Here is a 24,635-nt window from a genome sequence, read left to right on the forward strand (position 1 = left end):
GATCTTTTTAATGGGAATCACAAAAACTGCTGGAATTCCAAGTTGTGGGTTAGGTGGAAGATGGACTTGGAGGATGTAGCATGTGTGCTTCATGGGCTGGGAGAAATGGTCACACTGTGAGAAGTGACAGCTTGAGTAGAGGTAGTTGGTTTCCTCAGGGCTGGATTCAATTGAAATGACCAGAGCCAGAGCTCATCCTTATCCAAGGGACCATTACTGGAATTCTGTCATAGTTGTGGCCAATACATTCTGTCAGGTGTCAGAGACTGGAATGTGTGCAGAGCAGGAGAAACACCAAAGTAAATGACACCTCTGGGCCCGGTGCTCAGCCCCAGGTGCTTCTGTCCTGTGCAGGCTCTGCCCTTTGGCAGCTGATGCCCAAAGCAGCTCACACGAAGCCAGGCAAACCCAGGGGCTGCAGGCAGCTCTGAGCACCTGAGATGGAGCACAGCCATGGGGCAGCTCCTCCTGCACTGACTCACAAAGAGACATGAACTTTTCTTGACCAGTCTGGAAGTTTCTTACTGGTGACTATTGCACACAGTCTTGACATTTCAACATCTGTCCGGAGTCTTGTGTTTGGAAAGTGCTGATTTCTGCATTGCTATTAGCTACCAAACCTGCACAGTCTTTCTCCCAGTTCCGACAGAATTTGGAAATAAAAATTAATGTATATTTTCCAAATGAAATTGCAACTCCAGTGGTTCAACCCATCTGTCATCTCACTTAGATGTATGTCTTAAAGAGGGTGGAAGGGGAACTGTGGGATTGTGTTTGTTCTTAGCATTTTTGTGGCAAATTATTTTGTTTGTATCGATTCACTCATGTGAAAGCATCAGATTGCAGTTAAGCTTACAAATTTAGTCAATGGTAAAATTGAATCACATTAGTATTAGCAAACACAGGTTTCATAGCATACAGCTGTGAGATGGTGCCTTCCTGACCAAAAGAACTGTCACCTGACCTATCTCTTTCCTTGCTGCTGTCAAGTTACATTTATTTTTTGGTAAGAAAGCATGAAGTGGAGTTGCTAATGGTGCAGGATTGCTCTCATCTGCTTACCTGTATGAATAGTGCCAATGGCTGCAGCAGGCACATATCTGGAAACTGTTTCTCAAAGCCCCCTAGGCCCCTGGAAGTGTGATTATCCTCTCACAAGGGTGGGTGAAAGCAGTTTTGTATCTGATGCTTCCTTTATGCAAAAGAAATCATATCACACAGTGCCAGTATAAAACACACTCCTGACAAGGAGACATTAAACCAAAGCCCACATTTGGGGTGCAGAGGGAGGCTGAGGCTGCCAGCTGCAATCAGATGACAGATATTTTTGTTAGGACATAATGTCTTCCTCTGATTTCTTGAGAGGTTGAATATAAAGCATAAAACAATGGACAGTGATGAAATCCAGAAGAATTACCTCTGTGTATTCTGGAAGAGAGTAAACAAGTTCCTCTATGCTGTCCAGGTACACCAGGCACTGTTTGGACAGCTGCACTGCCCATTCAAAGGTGTTGCTTGCCAATGGCTTGCCAGTACAAATGCCAGGTTCATATAAGGTTCATATAAAATTGTACAGCTCCATAGACATCGCCATGATAATAACCCCGACACAGCAGAAAGGTTGGATTTTCCAATGCATACCAACTACTGATGTAGAACATGCTCCAGTGAGGATTACTTGAAAAACTGCATTTAGTGCTGCAATAATACTAAAAGGTCACTTTGGATCACATTTGCAAAAGGTCAGAGCTGGTGGAGATAACAGCCTGTGCACACAGAGCAGAAGGTGGTGGGCTCGTTTTAGCTCCATCTGCAGTCACAGCGGAAAACCAGTCAGGACCAGACATGGAAAAAAGTTTCTTCCATTTTGACTGATGCTGTGAGAGAGGAGTTCCTCACAAAGTAAGGGATGTCTTTTGGCTTGGTAAAAATCCTAAAAAAAGGCAGAAGCATTTTTAAATGCACCATTGTGTATTCTCAAGATGCATTGGGTTGAATGCATGTTTCCAAAGTGGTTTTGGCAGCAGAGTTTCGTAGAATATTGTTTCACATGAGATGACACGAGGTATGTAATGCACAATGTAAAAGCATGCTTTCCAGCTTGAAATCTGTCATACAAATCTTGTATACATAGCGAATTTTTTTCCTCAGTTTGCTGGGAGGCTTTCAGTATGAAATGGTGGGAGTGCAATTGTTTGGTGCAGGGGATACTGCATTCTCTAAAGCCAGTTTTTTTGAATTTGGAAAACACATCCCTCACAAGTTGCTCCTCTTCTACAGCCACTTTGCAGCCCCACTAACAAACCTCAAATTTGTATCCAATATTGCCTCTCCAGCTGTTCTCAACAAGTCGTGATGGGAATATTGCAAGCTTATTCTGAACATTGTAGATTTTGGCTTTAAACTAAATATATTCCTCTCCAGGAATATATAATTTCCTGTAATTGAATGGTCCCAGGAAGAATTAGCATCTTTGTACCTATCAGCTGTCTGTCCATAAGGCCCAGTGGAGCCGTGAGTGGTGGGAGCTGTGGCACTGAGGATCCCTCCTGAGAAACTTCAATTCTTCATCACCATCTCATAGTGCAGCCTCTGCAGTTCTGACGTACATTGAGATCTTCTCCAGCAGAGCTCAGGGGAAGTGAATTCTTTTGTGATGGATCCACATTGTGTTGAATGATTCTGCTGGCAATTTTTACTTGTAACAAGTGCCCTGTAAAGTAAGGCTGTCCCTGCACAGAGGGTGAATGAAGGTCTTTACCTAATGAATTTCTATTAATTGTAAGGAAGGTGCATCCCTCTTTCTCCATACTTTCTGATAGCAGTTGAGAGACACAAGAAATGTCATTTATCTTTGAAAATGCAATGTTAGTTCATGTAGAGGCTCCCAAATGCTTCAGTGAAGGAAGGCAGCATATATTCATGGCTGCAGTCTGCCCTTAAATCTGATCCCATTCTCTGTGGGCCCCTAACTCCATCACGGTGACCCTTGCACTATAAGGTATAATATAAAGCAACAACTGACAGTAGCTCCTGCAGCTGCTGGGACGTGGCAGGGCCTTACTGGGTACACAAGGGCATTCAGCCCCATTTGTTGGGAGTCTCTGAAGGATGCAAAGTGATCAGCGTCTGTGGAAATGAATGGGCTTTTCATGCTGATGATTTCATTTCTGGATGGACACAACACTTCCAACCGTGGCGATTCATCATCCTGGCTGGATGCGAGTGGAAGGCAGCCAGCACTTTGCACTAATGCTCAGAGCAGACATTGAAGATAAAGCATGAGACTCGGACAGAGCTTTCTAAATATTTGACAGAGAACTGCCAGGGAAGAGCAGTGCTATTCCTCTTTCTAGGCTGCCAGCAGTGTCTAGTAAATTCTCCCAGAGAATTGCTGCTGTCCACTGCACTTTCTTAACCTCCTTGTTCTGCTCAGGATTTACCTTTGCCTCTGAGGCAGCTCAGTGTTGCTAAGCAGAACACAGTCATTGCGTGTCTGGCATGTTTGGGGCACTGGTGGTGCTGTGCACACTCCAAGCCAGCCCCAGGGCTGCACTGGGGGCTGCTCTGCTGCCACCCCATTCCTTTTGCTGTACAACAGGAGGCAGAGGCTCCAAGGAGGCTCTGCCAAACACGCTGGAGCCCACAGGGTGGGAGAAGGGCTCTTTGGGCCCAGGGTGAGCTGGGGCAGGCGGGAGGCCCAAGCTGCAGTGGGCACTGGCCAGCGTGAGGCGGGCAGCAGCTCCAGCCGCTCCGATGCCATCCTGCCCTGGCACAGAGTTGCCCGTGGAATCTGGCCACCACCGAGGGTTTGTGCCTCACCTTTGTGGGGAATGGGACAGGGATGGACACAGACCAGCCATCTCAACTTTACAAGGTGTCTGGATGGAATATTGATGGATTTGGGCCTCAGAGTGACTAATTAGCATGCAGGGTTCCTCAAAAGGGTTAACATGGGATCTTTTTAATTGTCAGAAGAGTTGCAGGCTATTAGGGTTGGCATATTCTTCAATAATCTGTTTTATTTTTACCTGCTGGGAGCTTAATTAAAAAACAAAGAGGCTCAATTTAAAGCCCATTACTATGCTAATTTTGTAAGAACTGGGCGGTGATTAAGAAGCTTTAAAAAGAGGAGTTTAGTTTGCTCTAGGGAATGGGTTGGAGGCAGGTTTTATTTCGTTTCATTAGCTAGCTACAATTATTTATAAACTAAATGGAAATGATATTAAAGAGTAATGAAAAAACCAGCATCTATGTATTATTGAACAGCAGAACTTTTTTTAATTTAGCATCGAAGTGTGCAGAGCCTTTATTACTGCAACTCACAGTTAACACAGCTAAATGCAGTTGTTAAATATAAGAGCGTTTTAAAATATGCCCATAAATACAGAGCTGTCTGGTTTGCTTTTCCTGTAGATCACTAGAGTAAGTTTATAAAAATATCAATGTGACAATAAAGATGAACCACTGTCTCTTTAAAAAAAAAATAAAATCTGGGGTTTTATATAGGGAAATTTCTTAACAGAATAAATTACAAAGACTTACTCTTTTTGTATTATGTGTGTAATATTGTATAATCTAACAGCACTGCAAACCTTCTACTGCCTTTTTCCTGTCATGTGAGCCCAAAATAATACCAACAATTCCAGTTATGTTGGAGTACTTGGGAGGAGCTGCTGTATTGCATGGATGTTGGGAGCTGAAGGCAGGCAGGGACCAGCAGGGGCCAGAGATGTTACCAGGCTGTGGTGGGTGAAGAGCTGGGGGCGGGCAGCAGCCTGGGAGGGCAGCAGGAGTGTGGGGTGCTGGGTGCAGGTATGGCCAGGGAGAGGCTGCCAGGTTGGCAGGAGCCTGGGAGAGGGCTCCAAACCCAGGCAGCAACTTCGAACTGAATCCCTCAAACAAAGGTATCTGTTTGTGGTGTCTGTGAGGATGTGGGCAGGGAGATGCACCCTGTTTCTGCCAGAGGAACTGGTAATGCTGGTGTGTATCTTGTCAGCTTTGGGAGGAGGAGGAGGAGCTGCTGAGCCTGTACCTGGAGAAGCCACATCTCTGGTGGCACCAGGGCCTTCTACAGAAACAACATGCTCCTATAAAGTATCCCAGCTCATGTGGCACGAGTGAGAGCTGGTTTGCATGTGCAACCTGGTAGCTGAGTTCACTCAGCATTTGATTTCTCACTGAAAAGCCACTCTGATCTTGTAAAGGACAGGAACCCTATGCCCCACCAGCCAGCGCTGCCATTCCATGCTGAAACTCATTGTGATGCTGCTCTTGCTGGGAAGGCTTTGATGCTGTGCCAGGGATGGGAAGTGGGAAGAAAGCTGGAACAACTGAGAGACATCAGTATCTACTAGGCAGAGGGGTGAGGAGGAAGAAGGATGGCAGGAGGGCCAGCAGTGGATGCCAGCCCACCCTCCTGGGCTGCCCAGAGCAGCTGGCATTTAACTTTGTAAGGATCCACATCAGCCTGGCTGTGACACCAAAATTGTTGGCAGGGCATCTTAATTTAAATAGTTGTTGCAACCAGTAAAGTGTTTCTCGATGAAAGAGGTAAGTTACAAGAAGAATGAAAATTACCTGCACATCAGTGATTCAGATGTCTGTGGGCACTAGCAGGACTCCTGCTGCCAGAGCCTTCTGCATGGGTCCTGTTTGGGTGGCATGAGGTATAGCATCCTGGAGCCATTCAGGCTCTGTCAAATCAAAATTCACAATATGGCTCCCACAGTTGTGCTGGGGAGAAAAGCCTTACACTGCAGGCCTGCTCCTGTGGGTAAACTCTGAGCTGAGCCCAGAGCTGCCACTGGAGATAGAGGTCATACAGCAGAATAGCTTCAATTCCTCTTCTGGTTCGAAAGGCAAAGTGAGCTATCCAAGATCCCTGAGGTTGCAAATGTCCCCTGGCCTTCTTTTGACCCTGTATACACCTTACATTCTTCCTTTAATGATTGACATTCAGTGGGTTTGTGCCTTCGGGCACACTGAAGTTGTAGCTGCTTCTTCATCAAAGCAACTGTTTACAGCTGGTTTGAGTTGGATGCCAATAAACAGTATTCTTTTTGTCTCAAAATAAAAAGCAGCTTAAGTCCCTAATGATAAGGATTTTGCGCTTTGTAGAGGAAAAAATTCAGCTAGTTTGGGACAGCCAGCCACTTAGCTTAGCAAGTTGGAGTACTTTATACTTCCTGCTAAACTGCCTTTATCTCCTCAAGTGAGCCGGCTATAGATTCTTATCATTGTGGCAGAAATGATGAGGGTAACATCTTTAGTTGGAAATCATTGGCAACATGTGGAGAAAGCTTAAGATGTTGTCACACTTTAACTTGGTCCTAATCTGTTCAAAGGCAGTTGATACTTTCTAACTGTGCCAGCAGGTAGTGAGAGGGAGTCAAAGACCATCAGGGTGAAATAGCTCCTGCTTTTCTTTGGAGAGTTTATGACTTTCATAAAGCGGACACAAAGACACTGTGGCGGTAACTGTTATTGTCTAAATTAAGAGCTTATGTTCACCCAACCATATTTCATTAACTTGTACACCCAAGCTTCTACATTTCCTGCCTGCTCCATGCAGTGCTAGAAGCAAATCTTAAATATTTTAACGCCTATTGTCAGTGAAGTGACAAGAGCAATGTGTAGGTCAGCCTGCCTGTGCAGTGTGACCAGCACGGACAGGCGTGTGCTGCATCTCGCCTGCGGCCCTCGCGCTCCCAGGGCAGGCTGTCCTGCGACTTGGGACGTGTGTTGTGTGAGATCAAAAAGGAGAATTGTTTTCCTTCCAATAACAAATTGAGATACTGTGAACAACCCTTAAATGCCAAAATGTAGGGCCAGACTGCCGATGGAGCTGATCGTTTCTAAAGCCATCTTCCCTGTGAATGAGGACCCAATCCTGTTCCTGATGCTCCCTAAGGAGTTTTACATCTCACTTGAAGCAAAAGCTTACACAGCTTCTCCTCTCTTGTTTTTCTATAACAGATCATCTTAAGAACATCAGAGCTCTTGGTGAGCAAACTTCGATGCATTTCAGCAAATATTGTGTTTTGAAAAAAAAAGGGCTTTGTCAACTCTGTAAAAAGGACAGTGAATCAGAGCAGGATTTCTTTTCAACCAGATATTCAAGAAAGCATCTCATTTTTGGAAACACATATGGAACCCTGAGCAACACCATGTATGCAACAATTCCAAGCCATACAAATTTTCTTGCTGAAAGAAAGGAATATGCTGATAAGATATGAGGGGATTTTGTACACTTTTACTCTAACAGGCATCTCTATTTTTTCTCTGTGTGTATGTGTATAGTATATATGCATACACTTAACCAAAAGTTAAGTAGTATTTAATTTAAGTATTTCAGCTTTGACCTACTTACAACTTTTCATTTAATTAAAAAAAATCTGAAAAAGTTAATAAAATGTTTAGACAAACCTTTCAGTCCTCTGAGCTTAAAGAAATAATCCTCTTTGCATGCCTAATAATGTTGTTGGTGTCTAATGGGATTTCATTTTCACACATGTGGAAGTGTCCTGTGTTATAAATGTTTGACTGCTGGAATAACTTAAAACCTGTGCAGACGTTCGAGGCAGGAGGAGGGTCTGGGTGTGCTCTAGGGCCCTGCTTACTGATAAATCTCTTTGTTTGGGTTTAGAGCATCTAGTTTACTAAAGCCTGAATACAAACACAGATGCTGATAGCTGAGTCTTAGGACTCTCTCAACCATGTTTGGCCTTACAGAAGCCAGGAGGTTTTCACAGTTCTGTGTCTAATCTTAAAAATTCAGTTTATAGAGCAACTTTAGTAGTCATCCATACTGGAATGACCAGGCTTGTCTGTTCTTTAATTTAAAAAAGATGAATCAGATGTTTCAAGGCTTCAAAAACCCCTGTATTAAGAAGAGTATTTATCTTCCATCCTAATATTAATAGTAAATAATTGACATAAGTTTAATAAGAGTCACTTCATGTTACAAGAATAAATTACATGTTACAAGAATTCTTAGGCATTGCAGCAGACACCTTTGGTTACCTGAGTTTTGGGGGTTTGAGTAGGGATTTTTTAGTGTTCCTTTTCTTTTTTCAATGGTCTTTTTTACAAAGCTCCATGCCTCTGGTAAGAGTCTCCTGTTTTTATCAGAAGAACAAAGTTTGTGAAAGAAGGACTATAAAGAGAAACCATGTGAGATGATTGGGGGAGAAAAATTTCATCCATTAAGGGTCAGCCTAACAGAGCACGATTTAGAGCAGAATATAGCTGGAACTTTTGTAAGACAAGCAGCAACTTTTCATGCTCGGATGGGGATTCTTGGGTTAAATTGCTATCTTTGAGTTCTGAACTTGGAAAGGTATTAAAGTGGAATTAAACCTTTACACAATCCTGCTCTTGTGTCATTCAGGATTTTTTTGGGTTCTGTTTAATTGTACATCACAGCAGGGTTCTGAGTGACTGGTGCTTTAAAGAAATGAAGGGTAGGGTTAAGTCTGCAGCCCACTGCTCCCTGCTAATCCTTCTTGTTCCTTGAAGAAGGATTTACTTTTGCTGCCAGCTTGTGAAAGACTTTCCTCCTCCCGAAGAGATTGTTGTGGCTTTCCTGGGGAGGTGTGGTTGCTATAGCAGGGAGTCACGCCTGGGTATTCTCTCAAGCCCTACTGAGAATGGGCCAAAAAAGAGCCAAAGAAGAGTAAAACTGGGGATTAAAAAATGGAACAATGGGAGACAGGAAGATAGGAGTGGGAACAAATGGGAATTACAGCACCAAAAATAATGCAAAGTGACAAAAAGAGGAAATAGAAAAATAATAGCTGACAGTTGGACTGAAAAGACAAACACTACAAAAGAACAATTTATTTTCAACGGGGAAAGAACATAAAAAGGCATCTGGGAAATAAGACACAGCCCTGTGTTGAGGACTTTTTTGGTTCTTACTGTATTGCAAACATACATGTACCAAATACATAAAACTGCTTCATGCCTCTCTCTCAGTTCCACCTTTGCCACAATCTGTTTATTTGAAACAAAACCTTCTTGGGTTTATACTGTGTGTTTATTTATTTGCTTTTAAATGATGTCTCTAACTGTGTCTGTTCTTAGGGACTAAAGGTAGGGTAATTCTGGGCTTTTCATATTAAATAGTCATGCATATCAATAGTAGAAGAAAAGATCTAACTCTGCTCAAATTCCGTTCTTGAATGCTTTCCAGAGAAATAACTGTCTCCAGTGGGCACTTGGTTTTGCTGCTGCTTACTGGAGACAAATTCTTTAGCTCATGCCATGGCAATGCCCTGACACCTCTACCTGGCCCTGCCCCAGGCTCTGCCTCCTCCTCACCCTGCTGCAGCTGACTCCTCACTTTGGCTCTGCCAGCTCATCCCTGTCTCAGAGTTTTTCTGTAGGAATTTTGAAGCTGTATTCTGCTCCTAACCTCCTTTGCTCTACTGAAAAAGCACAGCCTAATTTTGCAAATATTCGAATATTTCCATCTCAGTGAAAGAAGCAGAAATTTTCATTCAGTGTAAAATTTGTCACAATACAAATAGAATTTTAAAAGGAGCCTGTGTCACATCTAACAGCAAATCTCTCTGAATGCCTTTCCTGCACCCCACTGCTTTATATACAGGGGAGGCAGAGAGATATAATAGATGAAACATTTTGTTTATGAAGTGTCTGTGTTTTGCTTTATTTCACATGTTTTTGCAATATAGATAACAGATTACACCACAGAGCTTTCATTGCCTTGTGCTATAAAGATACTATAAAGCCTTTCTGGGTATTAATAATAGATTGTGTTGATGAGTTTGGAGAAGCTGGCAATAGACCCCCCACTGCAAAGACATTAACACCACAGGACTAAGGTATCTTTCCCTTGCAAATCAGTTGCTAAATTGGCTGTGCTGATGAGTTTGGGCACAAGCTCTCTACCAGCATCACTGCAGCAGGCACAGGAAGTGATTTTATTTTATACTAGCAAATAACATTTCTTCCTCTCAATGTTCTTAGTTGCAAGGAAAGCCTTGTGTAAATTCTTTCCCTAAGTCATTCTTGCCAGCCAAGAAATAACTTAGAAATTATATTTGAATTGCTGTGACATGATTATTTTTTTCTGTAAAAGTGAAGACTGGGCCAGTGAATCACAACAGTACAATTTCCCTGCTTATGGGGCCTTTAGGGTGAAATCTCATATAAAAATTGCATTAGAAGACTTTCCCTGTGTTGTTGGTGATGTAAATTCAGCGTGCAAGTCAGTGAACAAGAAGGATGGGACGTCTGTCAGAGCAGAGACTGGAGCTGGCACCCCGGCCCTGGGCAGGGCTGCTCCACAGGGCCCCTCCACAGGCCACTTCATCCACTGGATTTTGGCAAGGGTGCAAAGGGAGAAGATTAAGGTGGATTTAATTTAATTTGTGTAAAAAACTGAACAAAAATCCAAAGGGAAAAAAAAGGAATGCCCGGTTTGTTTTGGTGATGACCACCCCCCAGCTAGGTAGAGCTGTGGCAGAGGCACAAACACCCTGACAAATATGATGTTTTTATAGCCCATCAGTGTGATTTGGAGAATGCAAAAAAACATGGCAGCAGAAGCCCATTTAGACTCTTTGAAACTCATGGACAGAAATAACATTATTTCAGAAATGTTTGCACTGCCTAGAAATATAATTCTAAAAAAATCATCATATTTTGTTAATTCATTAAGTCTTCTTAATTGCAGCCCCAGCTTTATCAATTCAATTGGTGCCCTTAACTTTTATAACAGTTTCTGTTCTACAAAAAAGATTAGGAGAAAATTGCAGCCATAATCTGTACAGTGCAATTGCTGTGCTATAAAGAGGAATGGGAGTAGCTGAGAAGAGCAATTGGATTCCCAAAGGTGGAGCACAGTAGAGCAATATCAGTGACTTTGTAAATGAAAAATTGTTTTAATTCCCTTCTAACAGCAATAATTCTATTCTTCATAAATTTTTCCATCAAAGTGTTGTATGGAAAAATGCTATAAAATAGAACAGCATGGCATTGATGGAAGACAGTTGAACAAAGTGGTCAATTAGGGGATGAAAATTAAGCAAAGAGAAGAATTCATTCTGTCACATTCTGCTCAAAGCGAGAAACTGCTCTGCACTTTGCATTTTATGTTGTACTTTATAGTTAAGGGAGATGTAACTATTTAGGTCATTCTGGTCCCACTTGAGCAAGTTGCATTAGGCTGTAAGCTTTAAATCCTGGGTATCTTTGTGCTTTTGTTTAAGCATCCCAGTTCTGGCCCAGAGCTGCCAGTGCCCACAGGTTTGAGGTGGCCACTGAGTGCTGGTGGGCACAGTGACAGTGGGTGCTGGTGGCTCTGGCAGTGTCCATGGTCAAAGTCCCACCAGTGTCAGAGCAACATTTGGCACAGGATAATACGTGGTCCCTACTGCTATTTTAGCCATCAGCTAAAGGGCAGAGGAGTACAGCACTCCTTACAGAAATACAGGTAAAATATTTATGTGAAGAAAAAGTCACTCATGTCCAAGATAGGCAATATGTAGTTTGTGAGTCTAAATCCACCTTGTGAAGTGCAGATTTAACACGAGCTTTCACCAGTAGCTGGTGTTCATACTACAGCACTTGTGGATAAGGGTTAATAAATATTTTCTTCAGTTCTCCCTGAAGAAGAAAAAGGTTTCTTTGTTTTAGTTTCTCTCTAAATATTGCAGGTTTTTTTTCTAGAAACTTTTAAATTCTGCACATTTTATTACTACTTGATGAAAGGGAATTATCTTTCTTATACTGAAGTTTCAGCTATGAAATTGGCTTTAATAAACTATGTAATTATTTCTTCTGCAGGGAAAATATTTTAAATGGATTATTTCTTTTTTAAGGGTGAGGGAGGATTTCAAATAATAAATTTATAATATTCCTGTTCTGCTTTACTGCATTCAGGATGTTTTGTATATTCTGAATTGAGTGCAATCAAGCAACAGTTTTTCCACTTTATATGCATCCATGAGCTGTAAGACGCTACAAAAAATATTCAAGTCCTGTGCTGGAGAAACCCCATGCACACTGTTTTTCCAATCCTATGTCATCTAAAGAAAGAAGTAACAAAATTTATCCCAAAGAACAAGGAACAGATGTCTTTCATTAGTAATTTAATTTCTTCTCTTAGTAAAACTCACTTGTGTGAAAAACATAATGTATTTTACTCTAGCTCTACCCTGTTTCATAGCACAGGAGCGTGGAGCAAACTGCCAGCATCACAGAGCATCACCCAGCAGGAGTGTCCCAGGGTGTGAGCAGAGGGAAAAGTGTCACACGAAGAGACTGCACCAAGAGTGCTTACAAAAGCTGTGACCACTATCTTTGCATATTTATTAAATAAAGAAAACCCAGGTATCTGCTGTGGTTGCTGCAACACACCATGTCAGAGTAACAGAGAAAGGGAAACAAGGTCACTGATAGGTAGGAAGCAGCATCTGTCCTCTTGCATATATCAAACACAGCTTAATAACTTCCTATTTACTGCTTCATGGCAGAGGCCCAGTAAATAAACAACTTGACTGAATTAGTCTATTTTTCTACCTTTTTCCTGTATAACAAACCTCTTGAACCACGCCTAATGTGAACAGCAAATTTCACACTGCACATGGACATCTCTCAGCACAGATTAAATTAGTTATAATAAAACAATTAAAATCTATTTGCCCACAGACAGGAGGAAATGAAGGACCTGGCTGAGCCACAGAAAGGTAAAGGGTGGGTTGTCAGGGCACCAGGAGAGTAAACAGCAGAGCTGTGATTCTCAGGAGCAAAGCGGGGTCAAACTTACCGCAAGATAACTGCACGGGATATAATAAATCAAGGGTCCGTATTGCACTCCAGATGGCTGTGCCATGCAGGAAGGCACAGTGGATCATGTAACTGTGGTTGTTTCTAAGGATTACTGATTCAGCTTGCCTTCACAGGGATATCCTAACAAATAAAATCTTTATGGCCTCTTCCGCTGGTGAACATTTTCATCTACTGGTTAAAATCAGAATATGTCTCAGCATTTGCATTGCCCCTGATACATATGCAAAATTAATTTAAGTTCACACAGTTTTAGCTGGTAAAGACTTTTTGATTATCTAGTACTGTAAAGTTGCTTCACAGCATGTATTGTAAATACTCTGATGGACAAACAGGCCATTGTTCTGAGCTTTAGCTTGGCTGAGTCCCCCAAGTGTTCCAGGCATAGAGGCAAACACACTTAAAAACTCCTAAACCTATTGAGTTGTCTTTCAAAATTGTCCAGGCAACAGAACTTATTTATAAAACTCCACAATCATTGATTCAAAACAAGGTTTTCTTGTTCTGCTTTTCTTCTTTGTCCTCTTTGAACGGTTTTCTCTGGAATGTTTTCGTTGTGCTTAGGAGTCGGAGATTTCCTGCGGCTTCTAATAAAGGCATTTGATTTCCACTCTCCACATACTTTAACACATCCAAGGATTTTGAGGTTTGACATTAGCTTAAGAGAGCTGGAGATAATCAGCCATGGGGGTAAAAAGCCAGAGTTATGCAAATTATTTGTAAAATGTATAGAAAGCAAAAAAAAATATTCTTTGAAATGTGGTTGGTGTGGGACAGAGTCTTTGTCTCAGCACAGAATATCTGTGCGCTCCCTTTCAGATTTATGGCTTTGATTGAAACCTGTAAAGGGGTGATCTGTAAAGTATTCCTGCTATCCTACACTTCCCAACAGGTTTATTACCATTCGTTTATAAAATGAACAGTCTAACGAGCAGTGGTTTAGATCACAGCTATCAAAGTCTGGTCATTTGTCAAGATTAGTTTCCTGTTGTGAGATTGCCTTGTGCAAAAAGAGTGCATAACCTTGTGTTCCTCTTGGGAAGCTGAAAAAATACCTATAAACACCCTATAAGATAGATTTTATGAAGATTTTATAATCTCAGAATTCAACCCAACACACTGCTCTGTGTGTGTTTGTGTGTGTGTATTTGTGTGAATGGATGCTATAATAAAGAGTACCTGTGTACAGGGAGGGAATTTTCCTGAGAAAAGTTAAATTCAGGATATGAAAACCTTGCAGTCAGGGCAATTTAATGTTCATTTGAATGAGTTAATATACACTGATGACAGTGTAATTCGTTATAGCTAAAGGCTGCATTGGGAAGCGCTGTTGCAAAAGCACCATCTTTACAGGAATAGTCAGTTGCCAGTAAATAACACAAAGTATTTTCCGTTCGTGTCCGATATACTTATTTTGAAGAAGAAGAAAAAACACAAACACTCACTAAGGTAGTATGACAGCAAAGGTGCAGGTCAGGGAAACAACATGCTCTACAGGACAAGGAGGTTATCTTCGTGTCCCTGTTTGAGGGAAGGTGCAGGGGATTTATTCTTTCCTGGGCTCTTCTTGAAATTATCTGTAAACTGTGTCACATATGTGTTTGCACTGCCACTGGAGGGTGGCGTTTTGTGGGGTTTGCTTGGGAGACACCTGGAGGCAGCCGCAGCCCATCCCGGAGCGGTCACAGCCCCGCAGAGCCATCCCCAGCCCCAGCCCTGCCGCAGCACGGCCGGCTCCGCCAAGCCCGGGGAAGGCTCCCAAGGCTCCGCCAAGCCCGGGGAAGGCTCCCAAGGCTCCGCCAAGCCCGGGGAAGGCTCCCAAGGCTCCGCCAAGCCCGGGGAAGGCTCCCAAGGCTCCCGCGCTCCCCGCGCCGCGCTGGGGACGTGGGCACCTGCCCGCGGCGGTGGCGGCAGGGCGGGGTCCCTGGAGCCCTTTGCGAACGTGTCCCAGCCCGGCCGCGCCGTGCCCGGACACGCGATGGGCGGCGGAGCCCGCAGGCGGCCGGAGCCCCGCGCCCCCGGCACGGCCGGGCACCGGCACCGGCACCGGGGCCAGCCGGGAGAGTGGGGGCAGATGCGGGGTCAGAGCCTTCGCATCAGCTCTGCCGCTCCTGAGGTCTCCAGGCGTGCCTCGTCCTGTGGCATCCCCTCGGACACAGAGGCCAGGCTTGGTTAAATGAGTCAAATAGGTTTAAGCAGTTAAATAGAAACAACTTTTTTCCGTGCACTTCCCCCCCCCCCCCCGCCCCTCTTTGTGTGTTAATCCTTTCAGGTATAAAATTGTGTAGAGATAAAAATATTTTCTGCTTAGGAATTTAGCCAAGGCTGGCTAAAGCATTGTAAAGAAAACCTCGCGGGCAAAGCAAACTGAGTGTATGGAATAAGCCATTCTCTTCATGGCAGTGCCCAGGGTCCTGTGTGGCATCAGCTTCCTTTTGACAGATTTAATTGGTTACATACCTGAAAAAGAGCCACTCAGTCCACTTTGCACCGCTGTCACCTTGAGGCTGTGGTGGTGCAAAGGTGTGCCCTGAGCCCGCCAGGCTCCCGGTGCAGTCACTCCTAGGTCCAGCTGGGGAACAGCCCAGTTCTGCCTCTCAGCTGTTTTCTGGATGCTGTGTGCAACCATATTGACATTTGCTTTTCCCTCCTGCCCGCTCTGACTCCAGCCCTTTGCAGAGGGCTCGTACTGCCATTTTCCTGCACTTCTCAGCTCAGACAAAATGGAGGCTCTGGAGGAATGAATAACTACCATAGCTTAGCCTTCTAAAATCAGAGAGAATTGCCTTTTTTTTTTTTTTTTTTTTTTTTTTTTTTTTTTTTTTTTTTTTTTTTTTTTGTGAGAAATTATAATTTTGATTATAGGAAAAAGTCAGCATACCCCATGCCAAAAGGCAGAATCCAATTTTTTTTGCCGTGAGCACACTGGAGCAATGGTGTTCATTTCCTTGCTGAAATGTAAATGTTCATGCACCTTGCGCTGTGATATATTGCCGTGAAAGACACTGAATTTCAAATCACCAGCACACCATGTGACACAGGGATGTAACAGCAATTCATCTTTATTTGAGGCAGCCCTTTTCTGAAATCTCACTTAGGGAGATTCCCAGTTGCCATTAGAAAAGCAAAATAAAATTAATCTGAATAATTCTAACTTAAATCTAGAAAATTAATGATGGATGAAAGACAGGGTTTTTAGAGCATTAATAAGAACTAGTCTGGATACAGTGTGTGTTCTAGGGTCTGTGATTATACTGGTAATTTGACAGATTGTATCACTGCCTATCTCTGCCAAAGGATGTTTCACACCATTTAAAATGCACAGTACTTCCTTCAGAGACAGGTTGTTCTGGAATAACTCAACATCCAAAGAAAACCTGTGTTATTTCACTCCTCTCTTTATTGATTGCATGTGTACAATCGTGTGTATGTGCAAGTGCTGACTTTGCCTCAGCAAAAGCACAAAGTTTTCATGTTTATTTCTGTGTTTATCAGCCTCCTCAGAGACAGACAATACCAAAAATGGAAAGTCATGAAATCTGTTCAGAATAGGGCTTAAGTGCTGAAACCAGAGACCCTGCATAAAACAAAACATGAGGTTGTTCTTCCTCTAAAAGGTAAATTAAAATACATGTAGGTTTAAGTAATTATCCTACTTTGGGAGGTCCCTTTTTTTTTTTCTCATTTTGAAAAGGAAAAAAACCACTGAGATAAGGACAAATCTTGGTGGGCTTTGTCCAGGAAAGGCGATTTAGGGAATCTCAAGACCAGAGATTGAGACTGGAAAAAATTGCATGCCTATGATGTTTCCAAGCCTAAGGATGCCCATCTTGCAGTGTGCAGAAGCATGAGCCAGGCTGATGTGTGCAGACATTGCTGGATTTAGTTCCATGCAGGGTCCGATCTGACACTCCTCTTGACTGTGCTGCCTCTTCCTTGCAGGCTGTTCGCTGCCAAGTGCAGCGGCTGCATGGAGAAGATCGCTCCGACGGAGTTCGTGATGCGAGCCCTGGAGTGCGTGTACCACCTGAGCTGCTTCTGCTGCTGCGTGTGCGAGCGCCAGCTGAGGAAAGGGGACGAGTTTGTCCTCAAGGAAGGGCAGCTGCTCTGCAAAAGTGACTATGAGAAAGAGAAAGACTTGTTGAGCTCTGTCAGCCCAGACGACTCAGACTCAGGTGAGCTTTTCCCACACCTGCTCTGACTGGAAAAGCTGCATGAGTCTGTAGAGCTTTCGTATAGAAAAGCACATCTATTTTCACATCCATTTCATCTATGTGCTGGTGCCACCTATGCAAATTTGCAGGCACAGCTGAAAACATTCCTACTGGCAGTCTGTTTTGCCTAACCTAACTCCCTCCCTAACTTTCTGCTTAGTAAAAGACAAAATCTTTTTGCTTTCATCGAAGTGTTTTTCTATCAGATAATAAAGCACAAATCAGACTGACTTTAGTTACCCGAGGTCTCACTCAAGTGAGGCATCACCATGCTGTTCTCCATAGGCATTCTTCCATCCACTTAACATAGTTTTCAGGGGATCTTCTGCACATATAATTTCAGCACTAAACTAGGAAAATGGGCACACCAGTAATATGATTTTCTAGAGAATTCTCTCTGCCCATTACAAATAATACCTTTAAGAAAGATTGCAAGTGCAACACAGAAGTACTGAAGAGAATAATCTGAAAGTAACTGAGATATGGGTTTGTGCCACCATAATTGCACACTTCTTTCCCAAGAATATATGTAAGAAAATCAACTATTACCATTCCATTACATGTACAAATAACATGTTTGCCTCTGGTTTATGAGAAAATGTGTTACTTCATTTTAACTGGGAACAGAAATTATCCTTTGTCTCTAATCTGAGAGTCATATCCTGCACACGGCTAAAGTTTGTATTTCCACATCAGGAATGCCTCAAGACAAAGGTCTCTGCAGACTCGGCAATGCGTGGGGCCAGGGCCATTCCTGGAGCAGTGTTTTAGTTATTGTCATGCTGCGTTTGCTGGACTCTGAGTGCTGGCTCTGGGCTTTTGGTGAATGTGCCTGAGGCATGTGTTTCCTCCTTGACCGTCAGCACACCTTGTCCCCCAGCAGCTCCAGTGACCCACTGTGCACCTGCCTGGTGTCCACCAAAGCCCTTGGCCAGCTGGCCGTGCAAGGCTGTCCCCATGCTGGGGCTGGTCACAGCCACCCTCCCCACTGCTGTCCTCACTCACACAGCTGTGCTTCGAGCAGGGCTGGGCTCCTCTTCGGGACCAGATCTGGCTTGTGATCTGCAGTGAGGAGCTACCACGGTAGCACAAACCAGTCTTGGTTTCAATTTCATTTCCCTTTGGCATAAAGGGGAGTTTCTTACTCCTGGAGATGCTTTTTTCCCTCATTATTCTCTGTTAGCCAAACCCAAACCTGAAAAACAAGCCGACAAATTAAACAAGTTGTTTGTTTCCCGTTGTCTAACACAGAGAAAACACTGATCTCCCAGGGGTCTGCATGAGAGCACACGATCTGCAAAGCAGTGGCTGAGAATGTGACCTGCTTCAGTCAAATGTTTACCCACTGGACACAGAAGTAACTCTCCAATGAGCAGTATTAATCCTCACACACCTTTCCTTAGAAATGGCATGCTGGAAAGTTAATAATGTCATGGTTATTAAAATTACTGAATTTCTCTTTAATCCTTAGGCCAAAGATGCTTATTAAAGTGAAAGGTGATTAGACTGCTAGGTGCATAATAATCACACCCTAAAATGAATTAAAGTCTAATTTGTTAATTCCCCAAATGTAGTCTTTCAATATATAAAATTTCAGTGTGTTTCTTCATGTTGAAGTCCCTATAATAATGTGACAGTGTTTTCTGGAAGAAAAATCAGTAGTCTGGTCAAATAAAATATGCTGATTCGAAAAGTTGATTTTCACAACAAAATGTGTATTTACCCCTCAACTTCTGCCACTGTGCTTGAGATTTTCTAGGACAATATACTAATACATGTAATATCACCAGATTGTATGAGTATTCAGAATTTAATTATAGAAAATACAAATAATCTCTTTGGTCTGCACAAGCACATAGGTACTCATATGTATTTTACTGAGAAAGAGAAGTTTGTGCTTGTACATACAGACACATTTTAATGCACAGAAGAAGATTATTGATGTTTTCTGTGGGAAGTGGAAATGAGATGGCAAAGATTATATTTAATATTATCTCTGGAGCTTCAAAACATTCAAAACAGTATTCAATAACTGGAATCTGCACTATATTAAGTTAGATGGGCTTTGAGATCCTTGTGTGATATTTGCTTTATGCTGTTTTGCTGCCGTAAGAGCGCAGGTAGTAGGACCTGTCTGCAGATAATGCTTCAGGAGAAGCTGGAGTTCAGCTGTGAAGGTAAAGGTGTTCATCTGGTGGTGAGTTTGGAGCAGGCGAGCGCATGGGACCGAAGTCTCCCTGTGCCTGATTCCTGGAAACACTGAAGCATGTCCTGAGTTTCCATCCCCCAATGAGACCCATGCCCTCAATTAAAAATTGAAAACATTTTTATGCTTTCGTGGCATTTGATTTAGGCAGAGCACCCAGATCTAAGATAGTCTCTTTCTGCTCACAGCTGCTTTAGGTATTCAAATAACTGTGGGACAATAGTTGAACCTGTTGACTGAAGAGCAGTTCTCAAACATCCTGTTTCCTTGGTGGAACAAGTGCAATTATATATCCTTTTTTCACCAGTCAAAAGTGATGATGAAGATGGAGATGTTAAGCCCACCAAAGGCCAAGTAACCCAAGGAAAAGGAAGCGATGATGGGAAGGACCCAAGAAGACCTAAACGACCAAGGACAATACTTACTACACAGCAGAGACGAGCATTCAAAGCGTCCTTTGAAGTGTCTTCTAAGCCCTGCAGAAAGGTAGGTGCTTCACCAGGGACCAAGTCAGCCCTGACACCAGGCCACAGCCCCAGACAGCCCTGCCCCTTCCTGGGGCAATAGCAGTTCTCCTGGGGTGAGAGCAGAGCACCCTTTTTGCACAGAAGTCTTTTATGGGTAAAATTTAGTGTCATTTTCCTCAGCTCAGGCTCTTTGTTCAGTAGTTACACAACTGGTAGCACCATCAGGGGCAAAATTTGACAACACTATGAAAAAATATGATGAATTTTTAGAAGTAACTCCATACATGCAATTTTTGTTGTTAGTACGAATGTTCCTCCTAACAAAACTGATTATTGTTTTTTGGGGGGGATTTAACTTATAAAAAATTGCATCATTAAGCATTTCCTCCTGCAGGTCAGAGAAACACTGGCAGCTGAAACAGGGCTCAGCGTGCGAGTCGTCCAGGTCTGGTTTCAAAACCAAAGAGCAAAGGTAGGCTGTTTGTCACATTCTCAAAAGTCAAATGCAGGCTGTGCCTCAGCATGGGCTCTTGCCCTGGATGCAGCTCACACTGCGGAATTGCCATGGCTGAGCTCTGCCTGCTCTGCTCTCTACATCCACACTACAAAGGCAGCTTCCAAACTCAGGCATTAAATTCATGTGCTGAGAGCAACTCAGGGTTGGGAATAAATTTTGCATGCAAATCTGAACTGGAAACTGAAATGTTTAAGCTTAGAATTGGAACTGAACCCACAACAGTGTGTGCATAAGTATAAATGGTCTGTGTTAACTGATAACATGTTTGCAGAGAGTTTTGTAAGGAAACAAAATTTTTGCATTTGGAGCTACAAGATTGTTCTGTTCTTCTGCTTTTTTCAGATGAAAAAGCTAGCACGAAGGCACCAACAGCAGCAGGAGCAACAGAATTCACAGCGACTAGGACAAGGTAGGGGATTTGTGAAAAAGTGAGGTGAGAGAAAGAATCTGTAGCTGTCTGGAAGTGCCATTCCCACATGGTACTTTAGTACAGCGATCCAGGGCACATGCAGGTCTGTGGGTGAGGAAGCAGTGTCCATCAGTCCATCAGCAGTGGAAGTGCCTGAGTGCCCACGCTGGGTTACTCCAAATTCTCCTGGTGGGATCAGACCCCAGAGGTGCTCAGGCAGAAGCTGTTACCTCATTTCTGGTAGAAATGTGCCACGTGGAGGTGTTTGTACTGGAGGAAATCTCCAGGAGGCTCACTCCAAACAGATTCTCTAGTTATTCTTCTGCAGTTAGGGGCATAGAGCTCAGCTGGGAATCTGCACAGGCATCAGCGTTACAGCCCCAGCCAAGGCATGGAGAGCCCCCCTGTGCCCCCACCAGTGTCTGGACCCTGGGGCAGGCACTGCACAGAGGCACTGGGACTTGCTCTGCTGCTCTGTGGGTACTCCTGAGTATCTCTACCTCCCAAGACCTTGCAGCCTCAAATCCTCCACTTTACCCAGAACAGAAAACCTGGGGCCAGCAGAAGTTAGAGAATAACTGGGCTCTGTCACACAGACTATACAGACTTTGGGAGGAGAGAGTCCAGGACCTAGGAGCTCCAAAAATCATGTAGTCAGAAATTACAAATCTTACATCTTATTGCTCAGGGTTCTTCTACGCTCAGACAAAATTTGGAAAATGTCTCTGACTGACAGGATACCCCTGACTGCGTTTGCTAGGGTTCATTGTTGCCACTGATTCTGCTCTGTTCCCCAGCAGTAACTGTGCCTCCTCTTTGCTTTGCAGAAGTAATGTCCAACCGAATGGAAGGGATGATGACCTCTTACACACCACTTGCACCACCACAGCAGCAGATTGTAGCAATGGAGCAAAGCAGTTATGGCACAGACCCATTTCAGCAGGGTCTTACCCCTCCACAAATGCCAGGCGACCACATGAACCCCTATGGTAAGGCATGCCTCATTCTGCCACATCCCAAGTAGCTGGGTACATGTGCTGGATCACAAACCATAGGGGCAGCAGCTTTTCAGGCTTTTAGAATATTTTTTCTGGGATTTGTACCAGGGAATTTATACCAGTCAGTTTTATATGTATATTTTCTTGTACACATAGGGGGGTAGAACGGAGCTCATCTCAAGCTCTGGACACCTTTCAAAACTATTTCACAGTATAATTTTGATAAATGATAAGCAAGCAACATCACCTCTCCAAGCTCCACTTTTTTAAACCACTGTCCAAGACACTGAAAAATAAACAGTACCAAATTCTAGCTCCCTCACAAATTTTTCCTTTTTTCTTAGAAGCTTTGAGGAAAAAGTGCCTTCAATAAAGAGAAGTAATCTATTCATTACAAAATGAATAAGCAGCCCTGTAAGACCACTCAGATTGGATGCGTGGATTTGTTAAAGAACAGTTCTTGAGCTACTAAGAGATGGGTTACCACAGGACATTTCTCCTGCATAGTTTTATTCTCTGTCCCAAATCAAGATGACGGTTTGCTTTCACGATTGCTTGACCACACATCAAACGCATTACAAGCACTAAATGCTCAGTTATTGATTCTGGACAATTGCAGTGTGGCATTTAAAAAGAATGTCAGAGGATTTTTCAGACTGTGATTCTCGGCCTTGCGGTAGCCCACAAGGGCCTGTTTCAGACTCCTTTCTGCTGACCAGGAGCACTTCACTGTAGAGGCTCACATGCGCATCACTGTCCCGAGCACAGCGTGCACAGGCCAACAGGAAATCTGCTTGGGGGCTGTGTCATTACTTTTGCCACTGAGACAAGTCCATGGTGCACACCAGGAAGTTTGGGAGGTTCTGTAAGGAGCTGAGGACATATGAAGTGCCCTTGAGCATTAGGTGGCTTGTGATTTTGTTGGTTTGCTTGGCTTTCTGAGTAAAACTCCTTGGGAAGCAGGTTCTGTGCTCCAAAAGAGGTGCAGAGGATGGCACAAAGCAATTTCAAATGAGTGTGTAAGGAAAAAGAACCAGACTAACACTTTTGCAGAGCCCCCAGGACTTGAGCTAGAGCTTTTTCTGGTACCTTCAGTGCTGAAATAAGCTGAAATCTTAGTTGCTAAGGGAATTAAAAGGTGCTGTTCCAAACCAGCCCTAAAAGAGTGGAATTTTCTGATAGGAGAGCATGTTTACAACTGTAGCTCACCTGAGGCTGGGGAAGCTGGCTCTCTTCCTGGGTCCTGTCACAGTGGTAGAACTTTTACCTTGTGTGTGTATATGAAGACCAGTATGATTATGGCTCTTAGACCATGCTTCCCTGTCACGGGCACTCGATATCTGGTCCCACCTTTCTTGACAGTCCCGGTGCTCCCATGAGTGCCAGAGCCTATGGAGAAGTTAAGGACCTGCTCCTTCCCAGCACCGTTTGCTTCAGTTGTCAGCAAAGACTCTGTTTTGTGCTGCTGACTGAAATTGAAATTAAATCCTGGCAGGTTTGGGCGCATTGCTGCCAGCTGACCCCTGTGGGCTGATTTCAAACCCTCCTCCTTGTAGGTCAGACCCTCAGAGCCAAAGTGCATTAACATGTGACCACAGAAGCAGGAGTGTTCCCGTTGGCTGCAGCGTGCAGCGTGTGAGCATCCGTGTGTACTGTGTCCTCCCCTGGCTGCGCAGCATCCAGCTTAACGTGTACATTTCATTTGCAGGAAACGACTCCATTTTTCATGATATCGACAGTGATACCTCTTTAACTAGCTTGAGCGACTGTTTTCTTGCCTCTTCCGAAGTTAACTCCATGCAGGCTAGAGTAGGAAACCCCATTGACAGGCTGTACTCTATGCAGAGCTCCTATTTCGCCTCATGAAAATAAAGAAAACTAACAGCCGGCGTGTGTTTAGCCAGTGACTTTTCCAGTGCAGACTCTACAGCCATATGTTGCCCAGCTCTTCCTTCACAGTGACTCTGCTGCCTCTGGACTGCAAAGAGCGTTTTTTTTTAGGAAGACTATTTCTGTTTGCATATATGTGTATGTATGTATATATATTTTAATACCTACATACATACATATATAGAGATATAAAACACATCCACCCGTCCCATACCCTTGATTCCCAGCTGGCGCCAGACCACGAGACAAGCACAGAAGGAACAGAAAACCTGCTCGTCCTCAGCCTTTGATCTGGTTTGGTTTGAGCTCATCATCTTAAAGGAAATGGATTTTGTGGAAAGCTAGACCTTTTCCTCCTCTCTCTCCTTCTTTTGGATGTCTAAACTCCTTTTTTTTTTAAGCCACTGATACTGACATCAGTCAACCATATGACAAATAAATCAAAGAAACTGGAGATTCCTCCTTTTCTTACTGCATGATTCATACTATGTTGTGGATAAATTGCCATTTGAACTGTGAGAAGTTAATGTAAATGTGACGTTCAACATTTGTTTCCTTTCTACACTTTTTCTACATAACCTAGATCTGCTCATTAGTTTATAGCCCTTACGCATATGATACTGAGGAAACTGGTTAACAGTATTTGTGGAGAAAGACAGTGATTTCAGAGTAAGAAAGGTCTGTGACCCTGGAGAGGAGATGCATGTTAGGGGCAGAGGCATTTAGGTTAGTATTGATCTTAAATAATTAAAACTAAAGGTGCTTACAAAACAGATTTATTTAATTTTTTCTGATGTGTGAGATTAAAACATTTGCATTTGTTTGTAAGTATTGCAGTGCCAAATTTCAAGTCTAGACCATGATTGGCAAACTAGTGTTTTTCATTCTGTTCTGTTTATTTGTTTTGCATGAGGCATAAATGTGCTGTTCTCTATTGTCCATCTGGAATAATCAAGCACTCCTTTAGTTACCTTGCCTCAGCAAGAACCAAGGATACACAGTTCTAGCCTGAAACACCAGAAGTCCTGAAATGTGCACCAGCCAGGAACAGGATACTGTGAAAGAAATCACGATGGGAAGTTCAGGTATGTTGAGCTGAAATTTTACCACGGCCTGCA

At 43.3% G+C, this 24,635-nt stretch overlaps 1 protein-coding gene across 1 annotated transcript in view; it reads left to right on the forward strand.

Annotated features, from left to right (window-relative positions):
• Positions 1 to 24,185, forward strand: part of LMX1B (LIM homeobox transcription factor 1 beta) — an 82,347-nt gene extending 58,162 nt beyond the window's left edge. The window contains exons 3-8 of the mRNA XM_063409629.1: positions 16,759 to 16,991; positions 19,544 to 19,722; positions 20,098 to 20,175; positions 20,563 to 20,629; positions 21,457 to 21,618; positions 23,336 to 24,185. Of these exons, the coding sequence (XP_063265699.1) occupies positions 16,759 to 16,991; positions 19,544 to 19,722; positions 20,098 to 20,175; positions 20,563 to 20,629; positions 21,457 to 21,618; positions 23,336 to 23,493 (877 nt within the window). The 3' untranslated portion in view covers positions 23,494 to 24,185. The remainder of the gene's footprint in view (positions 1 to 16,758; positions 16,992 to 19,543; positions 19,723 to 20,097; positions 20,176 to 20,562; positions 20,630 to 21,456; positions 21,619 to 23,335) is intronic.
• Positions 24,186 to 24,635: the final 450 nt, after the last annotated feature.

Source organism: Prinia subflava, chromosome 12 (assembly GCF_021018805.1).
Source record: "Prinia subflava isolate CZ2003 ecotype Zambia chromosome 12, Cam_Psub_1.2, whole genome shotgun sequence".
NCBI lineage: Eukaryota > Metazoa > Chordata > Aves > Passeriformes > Cisticolidae > Prinia > Prinia subflava.